The sequence below is a fragment of the Nematostella vectensis genome, chromosome 9 (genome assembly GCF_932526225.1).
Source record: "Nematostella vectensis chromosome 9, jaNemVect1.1, whole genome shotgun sequence".
Lineage (NCBI taxonomy): Eukaryota > Metazoa > Cnidaria > Anthozoa > Actiniaria > Edwardsiidae > Nematostella > Nematostella vectensis.
The window spans coordinates 6,129,385-6,151,090 of record NC_064042.1 but is presented as its reverse complement, the minus strand read 5'-3'; the positions used below and the strand labels follow the sequence as shown (position 1 = coordinate 6,151,090).

The window sequence follows — 21,706 nt, the reverse complement described above, 5'->3', positions numbered from 1 at the left end:
TAGCGTTATTCTCGAAGGTGTCAATAATCCCATTATCCTGTTTACTTAGCTCAAAGTCCCGCGATCAACATCCTGGGAACTTAGTTTTACGGCTTTTCCCTCTAATTAGCATACAAGCGCGTCAGTATCATTATCGACGTATTATCCGAGATTTATCCGTATTTATATCAACTTTATAAGCGTTTACTCTAAATTTTGCATAGTTGTAAACTACGCCAAGATTAAGTAAGAATCCTTGGCTTCCTTCGAAGAAGGCTAAGCGATGAAGAAAGCCTAAAACAGAGAGTTGTCTCCGTTCGCGGTCTTTTTAAGTTTTCTGCGCTCTTCGTAAGTTGTCCAATACAATATAATACAACAGGATTGCATGTTCTGATGTGTAGTCAAGAATTTACTGTATATGCCATGTTGGTTGGCTACTGATTTCATGTCAATCAGATAGTTTGTTTCTTGCATCCTCATCAGTTTTATTTGGCTTACTTCAAAAAACTGTCATGGCAGTCTAACTAGAGTTCCTTGCACTGTAATAATTGAGCCACAGAGTATGTGGGGTAGCTTACATGTTCTGCATGACAATATTCCCAATTCTACAAAGGTTAACTCATTTTTACTATTTGTAGCACCCCACGTGGATGCACAACGTCCAGTATGTTGAGTATGTGCCCATTCCAGTACAATACCCTGCAGGTAGTCTCACGCCTGTCATCACAGATGAAGCAAGTGTTGAGGAGTGGAGGGAGAGGGCTTCTTTCATTGACGAGGACTTAAAGTGGCTCCTCTGCCTTCCACATAATGAGTTCTGGTGTCAGGTACAGCTGTTATAATGCCAAAAATAATGTGTTTATGTGCAAGGCTTATGTTTCTTAGATTGTCATTCCTATTTCCTGCTTTCCCCTCTCCTCTGCTTTTTTCACCTCTTCTCCTTTCTTCTCCTCACTTCTTATCAGTCCTTATTCCCTTTCTCTATTCAATATTTTTATTCCACCAAATAAATTCATTTCTAAATGTTCAGAGGCTCGAATTAACTTTCCCTTTCCTCTCTGCTTCTAATGTCCTCTTTCTGACGTATGCCCTCATTTTTTTTTGTCAAAGTTGCTGTAAGTCTGTGAACCCCCAAAATAAGCATATTTTGTAATCACCAATTCTACCATCCTTTCCCAGGTTATATTTGATGATACATTAAAAAACTGCCTAGACTCCTACCTGCAGCATGCTCCAAGGTGGGTATCCTGTGGTAAAGACCATCCTCATGTTAAAATATCAATCTGAAATATTTATGAAGATATTGCTAATACCACTATTCCTAATCTAACAGTATTTTTGTAGCAAGTCTCCAAGTTATAGGCATTTAAATATTTTGGTAAATATTACTGTATCATTCCTGAGAGTCTGACAGTGTTCGTGTAGAGAGTCCCTATTATAAGCTATAATAGGCAATTAAATATTTTGGTAGATATTACTATGTATAATTCCCATTGTAACAGTGTTCCCTGTGGTAACTACTGTATAGCAGGTCCACAATTTATGGTGAAGGAAAGGAGACACCACATTGATGCATTAAAACATTCAAAATACAGTTTGCCATACTCAGATATCACAGATACTTTTAAGTATTTTTACCTTTAGGAGGGTAATGGCTTTGTGCAAAGATGATTTGGCAGATGAAGCAAGTGTCGTCATTGGTGACAACTTAAAATGTGATAATCTTACTGTGTGATTCTGGTGCACACAGTTATATCTTCTAGCCAAATAGCTTGCCGTCAATCTTTCAACTTTTGATACAAATCTTTCAACAGATGGTTTGATGCAAGTAGTGTCGTCCCTCGGGAAGTTGAGCTGTTACAAAAGGGAATACACCATCGGGTGTTCATGGTTTATTTACGCATGTCAACACACAAGGAGTCACAAGTGAGCCTTTGATTATACTTTTATTAGCCTCCTTGATTCATCTTGTTATAATGATATCATAATAATTATTGTTTATTATTGAATTGCAGAATTGTAAAAGCTCACTATTAGCCTTCCTGATTTGTCTAATTATAATGATATAATGAAAATAACCATTGAAATGTATTATAATGAGAAGTGTAGAAGTCCGCTCGTAAGGCCAAACATGATTGGCTAGATTACCATCATTGTTCTATTGTATTCCCGTTCTTCGTCTGTGTTGCATCAATCCAAACCAATCCACTGTGGTGAAATCTTCCGATAGCCTCTACATGGCCCATTATTATTATATTATAAGGTGTGTAAAAAAATGTAGAGATATCTAATACCTTTTCTGTTTGTCTTTTCAGAGTAATTTCCTAACACCTGAAGTGTTTGGGGATATTCTGTATAACCATTTCCTGTTTGATATTCCCAAACTAATGGACTTATGTGCACTGTATGGAGGTGAAAGCAACCAGAACATGCCACTACTGAGAAAGATGATCGTGAACATATTCTCAAAACAGCCAAAGTAAGCGTTAGATGTAACTAGCCTGTAGACACACCTAGTCCAGGCCGTAGCAGGCCTTGGCAGATTGGTTGGGGGGGGGGGGGGGGCACAATACACAAAATCTTTGTGAAAATATTGGGGGGCATGTGCCCCCCTGTGCCCCACCCTCTCCCCTACCCTCTGCAACAGCCCTGTAGTCTTCTTCAGTAGCAACTGTGGTCTCTGTCTTACAACAGAACATGATGGTTAGATGCTCTAAGGTCTACTATGGCCTGTAATGATATCCAAGTTATGTGATAAGCACATGACTATTTTCAGATATTTAACTTAGAAATAACAAGAAATATAAGGAAATCCACGGAAGAACAATGAATCTGCCCCCCTTTGTTGAAGCACTTGCTTCGCCTTCCCCCCCTTGTGAAACTCCTAAATTCGCCCCTGATATCCAAGTTGTGATAAGCACAATATCCAAGTGATGTGATGAGCACAATATAAGGTGTGCTACTTTATGTTACACAATTCTTATTATGTCTTTAGTGTGGAAAACTACCTTTCCCTTTTAGGTACATCGTGTTTTTGTGCCACCAGTTTGTTCCTTAACCCTAAATACCCTTAAGCCTGGTAGGTAGACTGTGCTTATGTGTATATAGTGTGTATAACCATCTTTCTCTTGTAGGTACTATGGAGACCTTGACGCAACCATCCCAACCCTTGTAGAAACCCTCAACAACATTCTCTCTAAATGCGGGCTGGCAGAGAGCGCCACCAACTCCCCACAAAAACTGAGCGAACAGCCTCGAGACCCAGGCCAAAACCTTACAACTCAAGACACAAGAGACCTAGTGTCCTACATACTGGACATTGGGCACACACTCACGGCATTCATGGAAACGTTCCCTTTGGCCTGTCAATCATTTCATCGGCAGGGCCTGGTTCAAATCATAGCGGGGTTCTTTGAAAAGGTCATGCCCTGTTTGCGGGATTGCCTGGTGGCAGCAGAGTTGAAGCCGTTGCGGCAGCAGCTCCACCGTGCCAAGATGGCGCTGGTTGCTGTTTGTAACATGGTCATCAGGGCGTGTTGTATCGAGCCCATCGTGGCAAGGTAAGTAATACAAAGGTTACACTTTGATGGCTTGATGTCCCAGGAGTCACTGAACTATAAACATGTCGACTGCAGCTGCAAATGCATGCAAATGAATCGAGTCGATTGTTTCATTTCATTTGCATGCATTTGCATTATGTACGGCTCATGGATTATACGACGTTTGAACTTAGCCTTAGACTCGGTAGCTGTGGTTAATATATGCAGATAGGCGATCCAGTGGTTACGTAGTCGCAAAACTGGTTGACGACAACCTTTTGTCAAACGACACACTCCCAAGGATACCCGATTTTGACACCACATTCACAATAATGCACCTGTGCACCCTCGCGAGTTGAGTAGAAATACGTCATACTTTGTTGTCATTTTTTATCCCCAAACATATCTGGTAGGTGTCTCCATATTTCATTATGAAGTTTTTGAACACGGTATATAAGATAATATTTTAAAATATTTTTGCCACTTTCAGTTATTCGGTTACCCTGCCAGCAGATTTTTTCCTCTTCCTGAAGTTTACTTATCCGTGTCGCGTCTCTGAACAGAGACACTGGTAAGTGAACTTCTAGGAACAAAAAGCAGAAAAAAACTCTATAATTAGGGTATTTACTGATAGTGACTCTACCACTAAAGAAAAGAGTGTGAAGTTCTTTGAACAAATGATCGGTATAATGTGTTTCAGTAAGTACTCGACGAGTCCACAAGCCGCCGACGAGCTACACGGCCACGTGGAGGACTATCTCCAGATCCTCACGTCCGTACTAACGGAGCGAAGGTACGTACCCGAGTCTTTCCCGAGCAGGAGCGATTTTCTTCCGAGCAGTACCTATTTATCTACAGTTGTACCGAATCACTCTTGGCCATAACTGAGTCTCTCTCGATCAGTACCGAGTCATTGGCATTATTATGAGTCACTTTTAAGCAGAACCGAGCCACACTCGAGCGTTGCCGAGTCACTTACGTTCAGTATCGAGTTACTTTCGATCAGTGCCGAGTCACTCTCGATCAATACCCAGCCACTTTTAATCAGTACCAAGTAACTCACGGGCATAACCCAATCACTTTTTTTCCGAGCAGTACCGAACCAGTCTCGAGCAGAGCCGGACCTATAACAACAATAGTATCATCCACTCCGAAGTTATTCAGAACATTTTCCCAATAGGCCATTCCAGCTATTAGTTTGCGCGCGCATAACCATAAAAACTACCAGAATGCAGCGCGGCTTTTTTAGCTTACATCAAACGAAGCGCGCGCTGCTACCGGTAGTTGAGTAGGTACGTTCCCATGGTGAGTTAGCGCGCATGCTTATAGCTGGAATGGCCTATTATAAAGATATATTTTAATGTGCTGGAGCAACCATCAAATTACGGATCAATCCCGAAGTGTACTTATTTGGCATTCATCCGAGTGTCTAAGGAGTTAACCTTGCGCCAGGAAAAATAGTACCAGCCCCTCAGGGAGCGTAGTGGTCTTTTCTTGAAATAACTTTATTCAAGAATTCCTGTCAGCGTCTCAACCGTTTTTTAATCCAGCAAAATACCCAGTGTGAAAAAAGCATCCATTTGCATCTTCTGACTCTAAGATAAACTTTTTTGGCTTTATTTTTTGTTTTGGATTTAGTAAATGAGGTATAAAACATTATACACATAATTTGTCCCCAATATGGGATAAAAATATTTCAAAGCTGAAAAGTGCTCTTATGTATTTTTAAAGGTCAGCAATTTAGCGAAAGTAAATCTTAAGTGTGTAATTTTAGACGCGGTGTTAAAAAAAATAAGGTCCACGAAAATAATTCAGTAATCGCAACCAAAAGCCCGCTTTAATCAAGTATAGAAAATGTAAAAAGTATGTATAGTGTAGGAATGCAATGTAATTTTTTCGTCGCATCGCCACGTGAAAACACGAACAGCCCCAAGAGACCGCCATTCTGTTCCTATAAACATTACTCTTCACCGCACAGTATGATGTAATCTAATGCTAATTAGACCGCCATCTTAAGCTTCACCGAGTTGATCGCTGCTTCCACCATGACCGCCGTTAAACCCAAGCGCTTGTCTGCCCGTAGTGAGGTTCTGTTCAGTGAAACAAGCGAGGATGGTGACTCTAGGAGTATCCTTGAGAGCGGGCAGACAATTCGTACTGGCATCACCGAGGCGTCCCCGCTACTAAAAAGCGACTTAAAGAGCGTGTACCGCAGCACACGAATCCATGTATGGTCGAGTATCAAGAGCTTCCATCAAGCCGCGTCCACTACCATCTCCATGGTTGAACAACTATCCCTCGATCGACGGGCGTCCGCGCTAATGGCAGGCTGGAATGTGACAAGTCTGATCCAAGGGACAGGCACGTTGGGAATCCCGTATAGCGTACGTATGGGCGGCTGGGCCGGCATCACCACGATACTCATCCTCGCCTGGGTTTGCTGTTTCACCGGGAAGCTCCTTATCGAGTGTCTCTACTCCGAGTCAAAGAGCACTGGGAAAATCAAGCGCGTCTACACCAACTACCCCGAACTCGGCGGCGCAGTGTGGCCGAAGTTTGGGAACCACCTTGTCAGCGTGATCCAAGTTTGCGAGATGTTCGGCGGGACCATCATGTATATTGTACTGCTCGCGACTCTCCTCACCGACCTCTTCACGACCTGCACCCCCCTGAGGCAGCAGCACTGGGCCGTGATCTGTACGTATCTAGCGCTACCCCTGGCGTTTGTCAGGGGGGTGTCGGTGATAGCATGGGCTAGCATGATTTCCGTCTTCGCGTTCACATGCGCGCTCACCACTATCATTATTTACACGATCACCCAGTACCACCATATGTCCATACAAAACATCCCCGCCTTCGACTTCACCAAGTTCCCGGTGGGTTTTGGGATTATCGTCTTTAGCTATACTGCGCATGCGGTGTTCCCTGGAGTCGAGGCTAGCATGCGTAATCCTCGGATGTACCCTCGGATGATGAACGTCGCGTTTGTGGTCGCCGCGATCGTCAAGACGTCCCTCGGTCTTTTAACCGTTATGGTGTTTGGCACGACTACACAGCAAGCCGTCACCGTCAACATGAAGAACAGCACCGTCGTCAACTACCTCTCCAACGGTTTTGTTATCATCAACGTGCTCTTCTCCTTCCCCATTAACCTGTTCGTCATCACCGAGACGCTGGACTCCAAGTTCCTGCGCTTCTTCCCTCACATGGACCGCTCGTCCGAGTACAACTGGGCGTGGCAGGGGCTCACGCGCACCCTCGTGCTCACCCTGGCCCTGGTCCTCGTCCTTATCGTCCCGCACTTCGCGCTCTTCGTGGGTTTTGTAGGGAGCTTCACTGGGACGTGTCTGTGCTTCGTCTTGCCGTGCTACTTCAACATTAAGCTCAGGTGGCAGAGTCTTCAGTGGTACGATATCGCCCTGCGTTGGATGGTTATTGTGCTTGGGGCGTGCGCTGGAGGTCTTGGGGTCGTGTTCTCTGGAAAATAACTCTCGCGTGCTCTCCTCCTTAAAGAATGACTTTTTTGAATAGTGTAGATACGGATTTAATATACATAGACTGGGTATATTGTCAATATGAGTAACGAGAAAATCTCATTTAAATAAACCCAGCAATAACCTAAGTCCTAGCGAACCTATTAACATGAATGTTTAAAGAAAGAAAGTCATCGTTCATTGAAATGGTCGTTTGTGCTCTTAATAAAAATAAGCACCTACACTTTGTTTGAAATTTTGTATGTTACGTCATTCGCGCTATATATATGTGTGTGTTATATTTTACGAAGTATGCATGTCTATTCTCGTGACTTTCTCACGTCATCATGTTATGTTCGGAATGATGTTATGAATGATTGTGTTTAGGAATTTATGTGACGCCTGGCGTTGTGTGACGGGTGTGTCACGAGTTATTGCGCCACGCATTCCTAGATATTTATATAACGCCTAGGGTTGCGTGAGTTATTGCATCTAGGTATCTAAGTGACGCCTGGCGTTGGGTGAAAGACGTGCCACAAGTTATTGTGCCAAGTGTGTATAGGTAGTTACTTGACGCCTAGCGTTGTTGCGTGACGAGTATGTAACATGACGCCCCATATTCAATTTCGCCCCTAGGTTCGTTAGCTGGTACGATGCGCGCTACAGCGTGGAGTCAGAGCTGATTACCATAAAGGAGGCTCCTGGCGCATGTCTGGACGAGACGCGCCTGCAGTATATAGTACAGGCGGTCAGCGGTGCCCGTGAGGCTCACCCTGTAAGGTCACGCGCAGAGTTGACTCGAGTGGAACGGAATCCCGACCGTGAGGAGCCGATAGTTAACGGAAATTCACCAATAAGAGACCAGAATCAACAACAAGATAAATCACCTGTTAGTCCTGATGCTGAGAGTAAAGATGTAAGTCCGGGTCCGCCCGCATATTATTATGGATCACATTATAATGCCGCCCCAGTTTTCTTCGGATGTCTCTTTATTGTGCCCCCCCCCCCAATCATCCCACCCAGTTATTATTTTTTTTAATTTATGATGAACAGTAGGCCGTGTCGTCCCCAATTGTTTTAATGTTTCTTTATTGTACCCTTCTCCATTTTTTTTTTTAAATTTTAAGATTTCAAGATAACCAGTAGGCTGAGCCGCCCACGGTTTCCCTATGTCTCTGATGAGACATATCCCCAGTGTTTTGAGGCCTGACACAACCCGGTAAATCCGTGTCACATTAGTTTAGATGATATGGAAATTCTACCAGAGATGGGGACTACCCAACCTTGGGCACAAACAAACCTTGAGCACCAACGACTCGACATTTCTCAGTTTTCCATTCTCCGTTTTTTAAAGTCTTCCTCTCTCGATCAGGCATTTATAACTAACGTTTTGTCTAATAGTCATCGGCCTCTCCCTCGCCCCACCCTGCCGACATGGACGAGGTTCAGCTTGACTCCATGGTAACCAGCGTGCGAGACCTGCTCCCGGAACTAGGCGACGGCTTCGTCATTAAGTGTCTGCAGCACTTTAACTACAGCATAGAGGTACGTGCATACAGTAGCCATGGTAACCGATTATATAGTTACGTCATTTATATAGTTGCTATAGTAATCGATAGTTGAATGACATCATAATTAAGTTTCATAAAAAAATGAAATGTGTACTAAAGTTTTAAACACGCTCAAAATTGCTTGTGATAAATTTTGAAATCTGTCGCCGTTAATCGCCTTGAATTTGTAGTTGTTCACATTGTAGTTGTTCACATTCGCGGTTTTCAATGCGACAAAATTTCAGCATAAATCCTAATCGTGTCGGTAGAGAATAATGGCAGGCTTAGGGCGCGTTTTTACTCGTGATTCCGGAATGAGAATGATTAGAATGGAAAAAGCGCGCGTTCGTTTATCCCGCGTTCCCATGGAATGGAATGTAGCAGAATGAATCGAATGCCATTCTGAACATTCTCTACCAATAATTCCCATTCCAGAATGATAGGGTATTGATGGTGGAAGACCAGTATGCCGTAGTAACCAGTTTGCTTCTTCCTCTCATCACAGCAAGTTGTCAACTCTATACTCGAGAATAGCATCCCATCCCCTCTCGATTCGCTGGACCGCAACATGCCAAAGGCACAAGCCTTGAGGCGCGAGCCCAAACCAGCCACCCTCATCTCCACAAGACACTCCGTCTTCGACAAGGACGAGTTCGATGTCCTATCACGGGGGACAGACATCGACCTCTCACGGGTACACAAGGGCAAGAAACGCGACACAAGCAACCTCGGCACGCTATTGGCTGATAAGAGTCATGTGACGGAGGCCGTGAAGGAGCGGTTGAGCCGGTATGACGTGTATGGCCGGTTTGACGGGATTGACGAGTATGATGATGAGTACGATGATACGTATGACTCGCACGAGGTTGGCGCTCAAGATGACGACTCAGCGGACGAGCTCACGCTAAGGAGGTGAGAATGCTCCTTTGACGGAAACATTTGAAAAAAATTAAGTACCTTGTTTTATGGCAATAGGAGGAGGGGCGGGCAGGTATAGACAAAGAAAGATCTACATTTTGTACATAAAATTAAAGAGTTCTTTCAGTCGCCATTTTGTCATCCAAGCAAAAAGAATTGAGAAAAATCATCAATTTCCCTCGCTATTGCTATGGTTTCGATAGAAATTGGTAAATGAAGTATAAAGGCTGATTTAGGCAACGGGATTTCGTCTAATGTGATTTGCCCGCAACACCTTAACAACTCGAGTCGTAAAGTGTAAATCAGCCTACGTAATTCAGGGCTAAGACATGTCGTAGGTAGGTCGCAAACGACTAAATCCTGCTGTCTAAATCAGCCTATAGTCAGAAGACTATTTCAAAAATTCCACGCAATTTGTCTTCTTTTAAAGCGCTTAGAACATGCATGTATAAGCGCTATAAAAGCATTGTTTATTATTATTATTGTTAATTATTATGCTGTTTTTTTTTGGATACCAGGCCCTTCACCATACCTCGCGTCTTGCGAGTGCCACAGGCTGACCAAGAGGAAAGTGAAGAAGAGGACGAGGATAACTCCGAAGAACAGCGGCAACCAAGTCCTGAAAGTTCCCAGAATGGCGGGGAAGAGAACCAGGGGCGGGACAAGCAGCGCCCTGATAGGCAGGGTGGAAAGGAAAGGGGCCAAAACAAGACCGATAATAAAGGGCCTAAGGCACAAAAGGCGAACAAAGGAACTAAAGGGCCTAAGGGTTCTCCACCGGATGCGAAGACGCTACGGGCCAGAGCACAGAAAGAGAAGCATAAAGGCCAACGAGCAAACCATAACCGCAAGGCAGGAGCTGAGTGGAAGCGCAACAAAGGAATGGGGGCACTTCCGCCCCAGTGATACAATGTACTTTCGGCACTTCCGCCACAGTGAAACAATGTACTTCCGGCACTTCCGCCCCAGTGATACAATGTACTTCCGGCACTTCCGCCACAGTGAAACAATGTACTTCCGGCACTTCCGCCACAGTGAAACAATGTACTTCCGGCACTTCCGCCCCAGTGATACAATGTACTTCTGGCCCAATGATATATTTCACTTCCGGTTCAGTTGGAAAAAACGCTTCCGATAATGACGTACTTTAATTTCGGATTGGCAATAAGCAAATCACTTCCGATCCATTTTTGGTCCATTATATGGATAGAAAAAAGTACAAAGAAGACATCAATAACTATGATATTTTCTCGTTAACTTTATTTTGAAATTGTAGATGTTTCACAATTACAATACCCATAATTTAATGAAGATAAATGCTTCATTGAAAAACCCACAACAATACTGACAAAAAAAATAAAAATAAAAATAAAAAACGCATGTGTTTTACAGAACTATATCGCATTTTGTTTTTTGTGCTACAAAGTTTCCTTTGAGCGGAAAATCCTTATTTACATGAGGTTAGTACTTCATGTAAGACCCCATGAACTGGCAGCTCCCTTGCCCTATATGAAGTACTGACCATGGGGTCTTACATCAAGGCCTGGCTGTAACTACGAGGCCCTCACTCCCATGAGGCTTTGCGCGCTAATACTTATTTCGTTGCCATGAGTACCCGCGTGAAGGCACTTTAATTAATTTGTAATTACATATCGTGGTCGTCTCATTACGGCCAAAGTCCAAGGGGTGTGATTCTTTTAGTGGTACTCAAACAATGTAGACCAATCAATGAAGACCTGTATTTTTTTAGACATATCAGGAAAATTTCGAGCGAATAAGGTGGTTTCATTGACTAATAAGAATTGCAAAATCAAATTTTGGTCATCGTGCTACGACGAATTCAACAAAAATTCATAAAAAATCTAATAAAAATCGAATACTATCTAGCGGCGCTTGCGAATAATAAAATGCTAACAGCTCCACATATAAACATCGCTGGACCAAGGATACTCGACGTTGATTTCTCCTCTGGGGAAAAAAACGATCTGAAGTTAGGGACATTTGATGCCTTGGAATGCTTGAAATGGGGAGAGCCAAGAAAGTTCCGATCAATGGTCCTCCCTTGTATTTTTTTTTAGCATTTCCGTTAAAAGTACCAGGCTAGACGTTAGATTCCTGTGGTCTGCCGTGAGGGGTTGGGAAGCATTTCCGTTAAAAGTACCAGGCTAGACGTTAGATTCCTGTGGTCTGCCGTGAGGGGTTGGGACGGTGGTAGCAGAAAAGCTGAAATATACTTCTCAATTTTCATTTTAAAATTTCCTTCTAGAGACAATGGGTTCTCCCCCTGGTTCTATAATAGTTATAACATTGCGATGATAATACAGAAAATACAATAGGACAATAAAAAAAGAGAATGCAGCAGAGGTTACGGATTACAGCAGACATGTTAGGCGTGAGATTGTCAAAGTAGCCGTGTTGTTGGATTACGTGCATTAGTACAGTGATATCGAAAGCAGTATATAACAGGCACGGAATTGGTCCATTTTCTTCGGGGAAAGCCCCGGCAAATGTTAGTCTGTAAGGTAATGGAGAAGGGGTGCTATAGCTCAGTGGTACGGCCCGCCGTCTCTGGATGCAAGAGGACCAGAGTTCCAATCAGGATCAAGACAACTTGAGATTTTTTCAACTGGATTTGTAAAAAGAAATAAGAAAATAGTCCAGTTCTGAATTCCACTTTGCACGCTGAACAGACAGGCATAGGACGCAGGGCCGTAGCAGGGGGTGGAGCACAGGGGGTACGTACCCCCCCCTCCAATATTTTGAAAAAAAAATATATATAAGGACATGACCAGTAGGGGCGTGGCTGTTCCCCAATATTTTCTTCATGTTTTTTTCTTCATGTTCTTCATGTTGTCCCCCCCTTTTCAATATTTCGAGACCTGCTACGGCCCTGGGACGCATAAATACAGTGCGGGCATAAGGTTTGGAACAAATATCGTGTGCATACTAGCGAGAATCTCTTAGAGCTAAGAATAAAGAAAATACAAACACATGTAAACTATTCACGATCTCGCTGGTGTTTGCGAATGGTTCGCCTGAAACCGAGGCTCGCACTGTATTTAATAGTCCTTTGTTCCTATGTCTAGCGGGCACCATGGGGCACATTCGAGACGGGACTACAGTATTTCGTACGGATACTAATGCGATAAATAAAATTATCCGTCAGCAAGTGGTTAGTGTATGGAGTTTTCTCCGAGCATTAGGTGCAGGGAATGAAACGGATAATCAAGAAATTGCACACGGTACACCACTGGCTAACCTTAGCAAGAAAAAAAGAATCTTTATGACGAACCTGGAGAACACAAAAAACAAATTGACCAAACGTACAAGTGTAAAAATCAAAACAGTGACTGAAAAATGTGACGTCATGTATGGCGTTTTTGCTAAATATGCGTTATTTATTCAGTGCAGTGATGTGTTGTGTGACGTGTTGCGTGACATGTTGCTGTATTCCGCACTTGCTGATTCTTGGCTTGTGGGGAAGTGGGGCTTACCGCTGTCTGCAGGCTCATCTACTTCCCATTTCATGGTCCGCTGTACGGCTTTTTTCCACTTGGAAAAGTGGCGATCACGCTCTAAGAAAACAATATGTGACGATACAGAAAATGCAAGCATTGCTGAGGGGAGTATGGCAAAGTCAACTATATGGGATCCTTGTGCTGAGTTTGCGCCGGGGTACTTGGGCAGGTCAAATATATGGGCTCCATGTGAATAGCTCACCCTAGGGGTCCATGACCGGGTCATAAATACGGTCTCCCTGTGGATAGCTTACCCGAGTGGCCCATGACCGGGTAAAATAAATGGGATCCCTATGGATAGCTTACCCGAGGGATCCATGACCGGGTCAAACATATGGGATCCCTGTGGATAGCTTACCCGAGGGATCCATGGCTGGGTCAAATAAATGGGATCCCTGTGGATAGCTTACCCGAGGGATCCATGGCTGGGTCAAACATATGGGATCCCTGTGGATAGCTTACCCGAGTGGTCCATGACCGGGTCAAACATATGGGATCCCTGTGGATAGCTTACCCGAGGGATCCATGGCTGGGACAAATAAATGGGATCCCTGTGGATAGCTTACCAGAGGTATCCATGGCTGGGTCAAATACTTCTGTGTTAATTTGTGACTTGTCTTCGGGGTTTAGGTCCCAGACCTCAATCCCTTTAGCTGCTCCCGCGGCCATGGCGGCTCCGAGAGCTGTTGTCTCAGGCATTGTTGGTCGCTCTAAGAAGAAAACACAATTTCTCAAATGCAATAGACGGAAATAAGGGAACCCTAAAAGGTGGAGGACATACCTACGGAAATCCCCAGGATGTCTGCTTGTAGCTGCATCAAGAGTCTATTAACAGTCATACCCCCATCCACAAGCAAACTGGCCAGCGGTATACCACAGTCTTCATTCATCGCGTCTAACAGCTGCGTAATGGAAGCAGAAAACATCTAATAAGGTACTGCAAGATCCTTAACAGTTCTGAGAACTTCAGTGACGGTGCTTACACACTATCTCATACATGTTTGTTAAATGCGAGAAACAGTCATGTATTTACACACTAACGAGTATTAGATCATGTCAATTTTATGTTGCGTTAAACAAATAATAAACACTATATAAAAAGATGAAACCTTATCCGTGAAGTGAACCTAAAATTATTTACTTAGAATATCACCTCTCTCGTCTGGAAGCAAACAGCCTCTAGCGTAGCACGTGCTATGTGCGCCCTGTTTGTGAACTGCGTCAGACCTACGATTACCCTGAAACACAATGCAGGACTCTTGTGATCGCTGTCTTTAAATGACAAAAATAAGTACGAATATCACATTAGAAGTTAAGAGTTTACTAGTTTAGTACTCATATGCAGAATTGATAAGAATGGGGGGCACAGCCGCGCCTCACTGGTAATTTTCTTATAATTTTTGAAAATTATGGGGGGGGGGGGGGCACATGCTACGGCCTGCAGTCTCCATATGAGGTCCAGGAAACTGTAATTCCTCGATATGGGGACCGGGACACGGGGATCCGTCGGCAGAATCTACCAAATGGCAGACCGCAGGGTGTGGAAATAGACGGGCCATCTCATCTGAGGCCTTAAGTATGTTGGTCATGATTTGCAGCAAGTCGCATCTAGCCACACCAACATGCTCCGTCAGCAAAACACCCCCAAACATTCAAAAATGTCTTCCCCGCAAGTATCGACTTGATGGCCAGGTGCTTATAGATCAGCACCTGTAACATGTACCAAAACACACTACCCTCCTCCCCCATGAACTACTAATAGTTGTCTTACCCGCGAGCGTCCATTTGCCAATAAGGCGCATACAGACCAGAGAAGGCGGGCACAAAGTATACTCCTGCCGAGGTGGGCACGCTCGACGCAAGGGCTTCTGCAGGAGGAAGGAATATTGCCAATCACATTGTTACTTACAGAGCTATGTGCACAAGTCTATAAGATAGTGTCTTAAGAAAACAAGTCTATGTTTACGGTATCCATCCTTTAAGGCATCTCGTATTCTGGTGATCATATTTACCTATCTCTGATGAGTTCTCAATAAGTTTCATGTTATCCCTTAGCCACTGAACAGCTGCACCAGCGATGGCAACAGAGCCCTGAAGAAGGAAGCGTATTTTTGGGGAATTCAAACTAGACGTTAACTATACGATGCATATGGTGAACGGAAGCACAGCGATAGATACAGAGCCTTGCAGAGAGAAGCATGTTGTACGAGCATTCAAATTAGCCTACAATACAACACATTGAACTTTAGCACCAGAGATTGCCAAAGAGCCCTGCAGAGAGATGTGTTATACGAGCATTCATTCTATCCTACAATACAACGCACATGAACTAATGAATCAGCGATAGGTAGATAGCTCTACAGAGAAGCGTGTTATAGGGGCATTCACACTAGCCTACAATGCAACACATTGAACTGAACTGCACCTCACCGATAGTCACAGAGCCCTACAGAGAGAGATGTGTTATAGGGCCATTCAAACAAACCCTTTTAACGATAAAACATATACATAGTGACAGAGTTACAGAACCCTTTGAAATTTTCTTATACAATGACATAATGTTCACAAATATATAAAACCTTCCCCCTGCAGATCCTATTTACGCGCTTGGAAACGTGTTTGGACTTAATTCCACTAGCCCTTTAAATGCTACACACTGCATTCACTGAAAGTCAGGCGGTACTAACCTCAAGTGCGTAGAAGGTCGGCTGGTCTGGGCCGAGTTTATAAGCGACTGTCGTCAGCAGTCCATTGTGCGACAACACAGGCTGCAAATGTAATGTAACAAATGAGAGATGCTAGCAAAATGAACAAGCACGTTGATTTATTTCCCTGGTTTCATCACGCCCATGAAGACCACCTAGTTATTCCACAGCTTGTCTAACCATGCCATCTAATGCTGCACTAGTCTTTATCACCATTATTCTCATTTTCACCCAATACTTTTATCTATGTAACAAAAAAATTCCTGAATTACGAATACTAAAAAGCAAAACCGGTTTAATCTGCTGATGTCTTCTTCATCATAGGCAGCACGGCATATCCAGCGGAAAAAAGCAGCTTTACTGTAGGTGTTAAAAAAAGTTTATTGGATGAGCACAACTCTTGCACATTACCTCGATGCCGGTGTTGTACAGTAGGAAACAACCTGTGCCATACCTAAGAGCGAGGAGATGTCACAATTAGCGACATTTGATAAAATAAAGTCAAGAGCAAGATTATCGACATCGATAATAGCTATACAGTAGTATGTAGAGGTCATTTCAAGCTATAGTACTTACGTGTTCTTTGCCTCTCCACGTCGGAAACACATTTGTCCCACAAGCGCTGCTTGCTGGTCACCAAGAACCTGAACATTCAAGACAACAGGGATTTAATTTACCAGCAAGTTCGTAGTTTTGCCATTTCAGAATTTCACTTGTTACCACCTCGACCAATCAATTTCCTTGAAAAGGCCACATGATTATTATGACCCTGACTCTTTAACCAGCGTTTTCCGTCTCAAACCCTGACCAAGAACGAGTAGCGTGCTATCATGGTACAAGTGAGAACATGTGAAATTCTAGAAGTCTATTGTAGAACAATAGCAGAGGATGTTTTATTCTTAGCGGTTTCAAGCAAAGATTATACACACTCATTGACACTCTGGTGTCTTTGTTACTGAAGAGAGTAAAGTGATACCAGGATAAGCAGGACATGAATATCTCGCTGTGATACACAGCGGCGTAAACAGGATTTGTAACAGGAGGGGGGCCCAAAAAGCATTTTTTCTTGTATTTTAGATAATGTGTCATCATTTACTGTATTTTTGGCTAGAAGGGGAGGGGGGGCGGGCTCCCTGGGCCACCCTCCAGCCTTCGCCCCTGATACATACCCCAGATATGGGAGTACCACTTAATGGCCCATCACACTGCAACACAAAAATTCATATTTTATTCAAAGACAGATCTATAGCCTTAAGCAAATAAGATAGCTAAGGACAAAATTCTTGTTACTAAATATTAAGAACCCTTTATTTGTTGTGTCCTTGCTTGTGTCTTGACCTCAGCTTTAGCTGTTTTTTTTTAGAGCTCTTTTAGTGGAAAAGCTTGGGGCAGTTTGTGCATGTTTAAAGGACAGAACATCAAACTGCACATTATCACTGAAGACAAGTGAAACTCGCAGTATTTAACATTTACGGAGATACAAACAGGAACAGTGAAGCAAATATAAGTAGCGAATGTATACCAATTTGCCATATATTTCTGATGAACTCTTTATTGTTGGTAGGACACTCATGGGCAAGTCAAAAAATCTAAAAAAAAGATAAGAAAAAAGGTCAAAATCAGAATGACACAGAGTGATTACTAAGAGCCGCTCCCCTCCCCCCTCCTTGGCAAATCCTGGGTATACGCCTGAAAATGATAATCTTCTTCACTTTGGACAAACAGACTAGTAACAAATAAATATAGCTGATGACTCGGTTTGGGACAAAATTAACAGAAACATTGTATTTACATGTACAGCAGAGGCAGTAGGTCTTTTTTGTTTGTGAGTCCTACCTTGGCTTGTCAGAAAGTGAGAAACAGGGAAATTTTTAGGAAATCCAATGCATGGTAATAATGACTTACTTGCAAAGGTAGGGGTCCCATTCTTGAGTCTTCAGGTTCAAGAGCATTGTCCTAGAGGCGTTAGTGATGTCTGTGATATGTTGGCCTCCATTAGGCCCTCCTGTCATGTTCTGATTAAGATAATAATGTTAGTGATGTCTGTGATGTGTTGGCCCCCATTAGGCCCTCCTGTCATTTTCTAAGTAAGATAATAATGTTTGTAATGTCTGTGATGTGTTGGCCCCCATTAGGCCCTCCTGTCATTTCTAAGTAAGATAATAATGTTAGTGATGTCTGTGATGTGTTGGCCCTCATTAGGCCCTCCTGTCATTTTCTAAGTAAGATAATAATGTTAGTGATGTCTGTGATGTGTTGGCCCTCATTAGGCCCTCCTGTCATTTCTAAGTAAGATAATAATGTTAGTGATGTCTGTGATGTGTTGCCCCCCATTAGGCCCTCCTGTCATTTCTAAGTAAGATAATAATGTTAGTGATGTCTGTGATGTGTTGCCCCCCATTAAGCCCTCCTGTCATGTTCTGAGTAAGATAATAATGTTGGTGATGTCTGTGATATACAGACAATAGACTCTACCTTCGACCATGCTTTTATCACCATCATCATTACCATCACCATCACCATCACCATCACCATCACCATTACCATCACCATCACCATCACCATCACCATCACCATCACCGTCACCGTCACCGTCACCGTCACCGTCACCATCACCATCACCATCACCATCACCATCACCATCACCATCACCATCACCATCACCATCTCACCATCACCATCTCACCATCACCATCACCATCACCATCACCATCACCATCACCATCACCATCACCATCACCATCACCGTCACCGTCACCGTCACCGTCACCGTCACCGTCACCGTCACCGTCACCGTCACCATCACCATCACCATCACCATCACCATCACCATCACCATCACCATCACCATCACCATCACCATCACCATCACCATCTCACCATCACCATCTCACCATCACCATCACCATCACCATCACCATCACCATCACCATCACCATCACCATCACCATCACCATCACCATCACCGTCACCATCACCATTACCATCACCATCACCATCATAACTAAAACTAGAGTGAATGCTTTACCAATATCAGATGCCATATTTCCTTCTTAACCAATCTTATAACATCCCATAACAAATAACGAATGGTTCATTAGCACTTGATAACTCTAATTCTCTTTCAGGGTAACATAGCACCTTCAAGGGTAACGCCACTCCTTCAAGGGCACAACCACTACCACCATCACTACAAGGTTAACAGTACTCATTCAAGCTCAACATCACTCATTCAAAGGTAACATCACTCCTCTGCAAGGGTAACTCCACTCCTTTAAGGGTAACGCCACTCCTTCAAGGGTAACAACACTCCTTCAAGGGTATAGCCACTCCTTCAAGGGTTACACCACTTCTTTAAAGATTCAACATAAGACTAATGTATTGTTGAATGACTATTTACCCAAAGAAGCCATGAGTCAACTGTGCCAAACATACACCTGCCATCATCTACAGCCTTACGGACAGGTTCACTATTATCAATCAACCACCGCAACTTGACAGCACTGAAGTAGGTGTTGACGGGCAGTCCACAAATTGACTAAAACAAAACACACAACATGCAGGCACTATTGGGTAATTATGGACCAGAAACATACATAGTACTAACACAAATGGGTAATCATCATGGTTTTTTCAGCTGACAGCTGACAAATTCAAGATCTTTTGTTGCCTTTTTAAGGCTTTCAGTGCATACATATTACTCATTTCCAAGCATGTTCCCTAACTATGTGTCATTTACTTTTTTATAAACTTAATTGATGCATAATATTGATTGATTTAATTCATTTAGACAAAAGCCTATAAACTTCATTTGGGGCAAAGGTGTTTTAGGTAGGCCGCAGGCTGGGAAGGTAGGCTGATAATATGTAAAGGTGGACTAATTCTACTTACTCTGACATTTTCAAGGGTGCTCTTTGAGTTCTTTGAGACAATTTTGTCCACTGTTGACTTTGTCCTGGTGTCCAGCCAAACTGAAATTATAATAATTATAAGTCTAATCTCCTAAACAAAACATCATGACAACCAGTGAGATGGCTTTGTTGGAAGCCATCTAAGTGTAGGCCAATAAAAACAGTTCAAGGCTTTTGACTGTTAGGGGCCTAAATGTATTTTGTCACCTGGAATTTATGAGGGTGAGTTTGTGGATTACTCAAAGTTGCAGTAGTTGTTGGCTTTGTTTTATATGAAACCCAGAATCAATTTCTAGTCACTGGCTATAGATTTCACTTTCATCACTTCTGCTAATAGGAACCCAATCAGCAATAGAAAATACACTGTTGTGTTTATGTGTGTGTACCTATTGCATTGTGAAGTGGTTCTCCAGTTACTTTATCCCAGACAACAGTTGTTTCTCTTTGATTAGTGATACCTACAGCTGAAACAAGAATAGCATAGGGTTCAACGTCAATAAAAAAGGGGGCAATTCTATTTAAGATAATTTAATCTACAAATAATGTCTACAGTCGTGATAGATGACGTCAAGGACTACTTTCACATCAGGAGGGTTGTGGTTAGTTTTTTTTACTTATAGAAGGCAAATATGATGCCACAATTTTACACTCACACACAATACCAACTCATTCAAAGAATCCATTTTCATTCGCTAATTCAGGGTAGATATCACCTACTTCTAGTACACCCCTTACTCCTATCGCCTATGACATGACATACAGTATACCCTATGGCAAGAATGCTATACCCTGCTTCTCCTATACCAAAATTATCTTTGGTATCATTAGGGTTCATCTAGTAACATTACCTATGATACTGTTAGCTAGGGTTGGTCTAGGTACCACTGGTATCGCCAAGGTTGAACTTGCTACCTTTGATACAATTTGAGGTGATCTAGTCACCTTTGATATTGTTAGGGTTGATGTAGTTACCCTTGATATTGTTAGGGTTGATGTAATTACCTTTGATATCAGTAGGGTTGATATTTAGCTCTTTGCAGCTCTGTAGGGTTTGCTCCATACACTGGTAAACTGATGACAGAAGTGTTTTTGGGTCCTGCTCAACCCATCTTTAAAACAACAAAGAGCAAGGATGAGATACTTTCGGGATCACAAGTGAATTGCAGCTCTCTTGCAGGGAGGGGAGTCTTTCCAAATGAACCCCGTGGAATTAGAAGAATGGACAAAGGGAAAGTGAGGGGAACAAGCAATGTGCACTACTCGGGAATGGTCTCATTGATGAGCAATGATGAGTGTCAGTCAATGGCAATGACAGAATTTTTTGATAAAAATGTTATGATTAGAGATTTCATACATCCTGCTATATTTACTTTAGTAGTGTCACTATCAAAATCTGACAGAAATTGCAATACATCCCTTTACGCTTTAAGTCAATGAAACCCATTTAACGAATATGTATGTAATATTACCCTTCTTTTGGGTAGATGCTCTGGAACTCTACTTGATGGAAGGCAAGGAGCTCAGCTGTGTTACTGGCAAAGAGCTTGAAATTACAGAATACAAGTATTAATATGAACACTGTGAGAGAATCTAATAATTACTGGAAATAGCTGGAATTATACAGAATAATGTAAATACGCTAAGCAAGGTGTACACGCTTTCACAGAAAAACCGAGGACCTAGAAAACTCTTGGGAAGCGTAATCTCGATACTTAATGCCTTCGATCTTTGCTGCTTTTCACTGAGACTAAATCAGGCATTCAAAGCTCGTTACAGGTTAGTGATAGACTCACCAGAAATCGGCTGCTCGATGTCCCTTGATCGATAGCTCCAACAAGCGGTCCAAAGTCTTTGAATTCCGACATCTTGGTTTTGCTGACGCCGGCCGGGGATTGAAAAAAAACACCGCTGTACAAGGGTCGGAAAATAATCCGTAGCTTCACATGACGCAAATATCGATCTGGCCTTTTAATTATTAATCGCATTTGCCAGAAAAAGGCAGCGTTTCAGGCGCAGACTTCGAAACCTTTTTTACAGCGAGAAAAGCCATTTGATTGTGGATAGTAAACAGTTATCCAATCAGATTATTCGAGCGCGCATGACAGACGGCATG

At 42.9% G+C, this 21,706-nt stretch overlaps 3 protein-coding genes across 7 annotated transcripts in view; 2 read left to right on the top strand and 1 right to left on the bottom strand.

Moving 5' to 3' along the window:
- LOC5507068 (activating signal cointegrator 1 complex subunit 2) overlaps window positions 1-10,856 on the top strand; it is an 18,139-nt gene extending 7,283 nt beyond the window's left edge. The window contains exons 3-14 of one of the 4 annotated variants that reach the window (XR_007313683.1): window positions 618-806; window positions 1,159-1,217; window positions 1,794-1,905; window positions 2,295-2,458; window positions 3,114-3,539; window positions 4,219-4,311; window positions 7,628-7,907; window positions 8,393-8,536; window positions 9,047-9,453; window positions 9,978-10,371; window positions 10,438-10,503; window positions 10,537-10,856. Coding sequence is in view for 3 of the 4 variants with exons in the window: in XM_048732335.1 (XP_048588292.1) it covers window positions 618-806; window positions 1,159-1,217; window positions 1,794-1,905; window positions 2,295-2,458; window positions 3,114-3,539; window positions 4,219-4,311; window positions 7,628-7,907; window positions 8,393-8,536; window positions 9,047-9,453; window positions 9,978-10,365 (2,262 nt within the window). In the remaining variant the exon portion in view is untranslated. Of the gene's footprint in view, window positions 1-617; window positions 807-1,158; window positions 1,218-1,793; window positions 1,906-2,294; window positions 2,459-3,113; window positions 3,540-4,218; window positions 4,312-7,627; window positions 7,908-8,392; window positions 8,537-9,046; window positions 9,454-9,977 lie in introns of all 4 variants that reach the window. The other 3 variants (XM_048732335.1, XM_048732334.1, XM_048732332.1) reach the window with 3 other exon arrangements.
- LOC116605431 (vesicular inhibitory amino acid transporter) lies at window positions 5,158-7,235 on the top strand. The gene has a single exon (XM_048732338.1). The coding sequence runs from the start codon at window positions 5,564-5,566 to the stop codon at window positions 7,004-7,006; it is 1,443 nt and encodes a 480-aa protein (XP_048588295.1). The 5' UTR covers window positions 5,158-5,563; the 3' UTR covers window positions 7,007-7,235.
- Window positions 10,700-21,706, bottom strand: LOC5507067 (glycerol kinase-like). 2 transcript variants are annotated; one of them, XM_048732337.1, is made up of 20 exons: window positions 21,387-21,706; window positions 21,063-21,136; window positions 20,596-20,702; window positions 19,980-20,057; window positions 19,574-19,653; window positions 19,083-19,220; window positions 17,588-17,697; window positions 17,205-17,271; window positions 16,852-16,887; window positions 16,259-16,326; window positions 16,094-16,136; window positions 15,665-15,745; window positions 14,990-15,068; window positions 14,749-14,845; window positions 14,131-14,215; window positions 13,759-13,879; window positions 13,544-13,687; window positions 12,954-13,034; window positions 12,719-12,751; window positions 10,700-11,427 (listed from the first exon to the last, which is right to left on the bottom strand). In XM_048732337.1, the coding sequence occupies exons 1-19, from the start codon at window positions 21,576-21,578 to the stop codon at window positions 12,741-12,743; spliced, it is 1,692 nt and encodes a 563-aa protein (XP_048588294.1). In that variant the 5' UTR covers window positions 21,579-21,706; the 3' UTR covers window positions 10,700-11,427; window positions 12,719-12,740. The 2 variants fall into 2 exon arrangements, with proteins under 2 accessions (XP_048588294.1, XP_048588293.1); XM_048732336.1 differs by lacking the exon at window positions 12,719-12,751.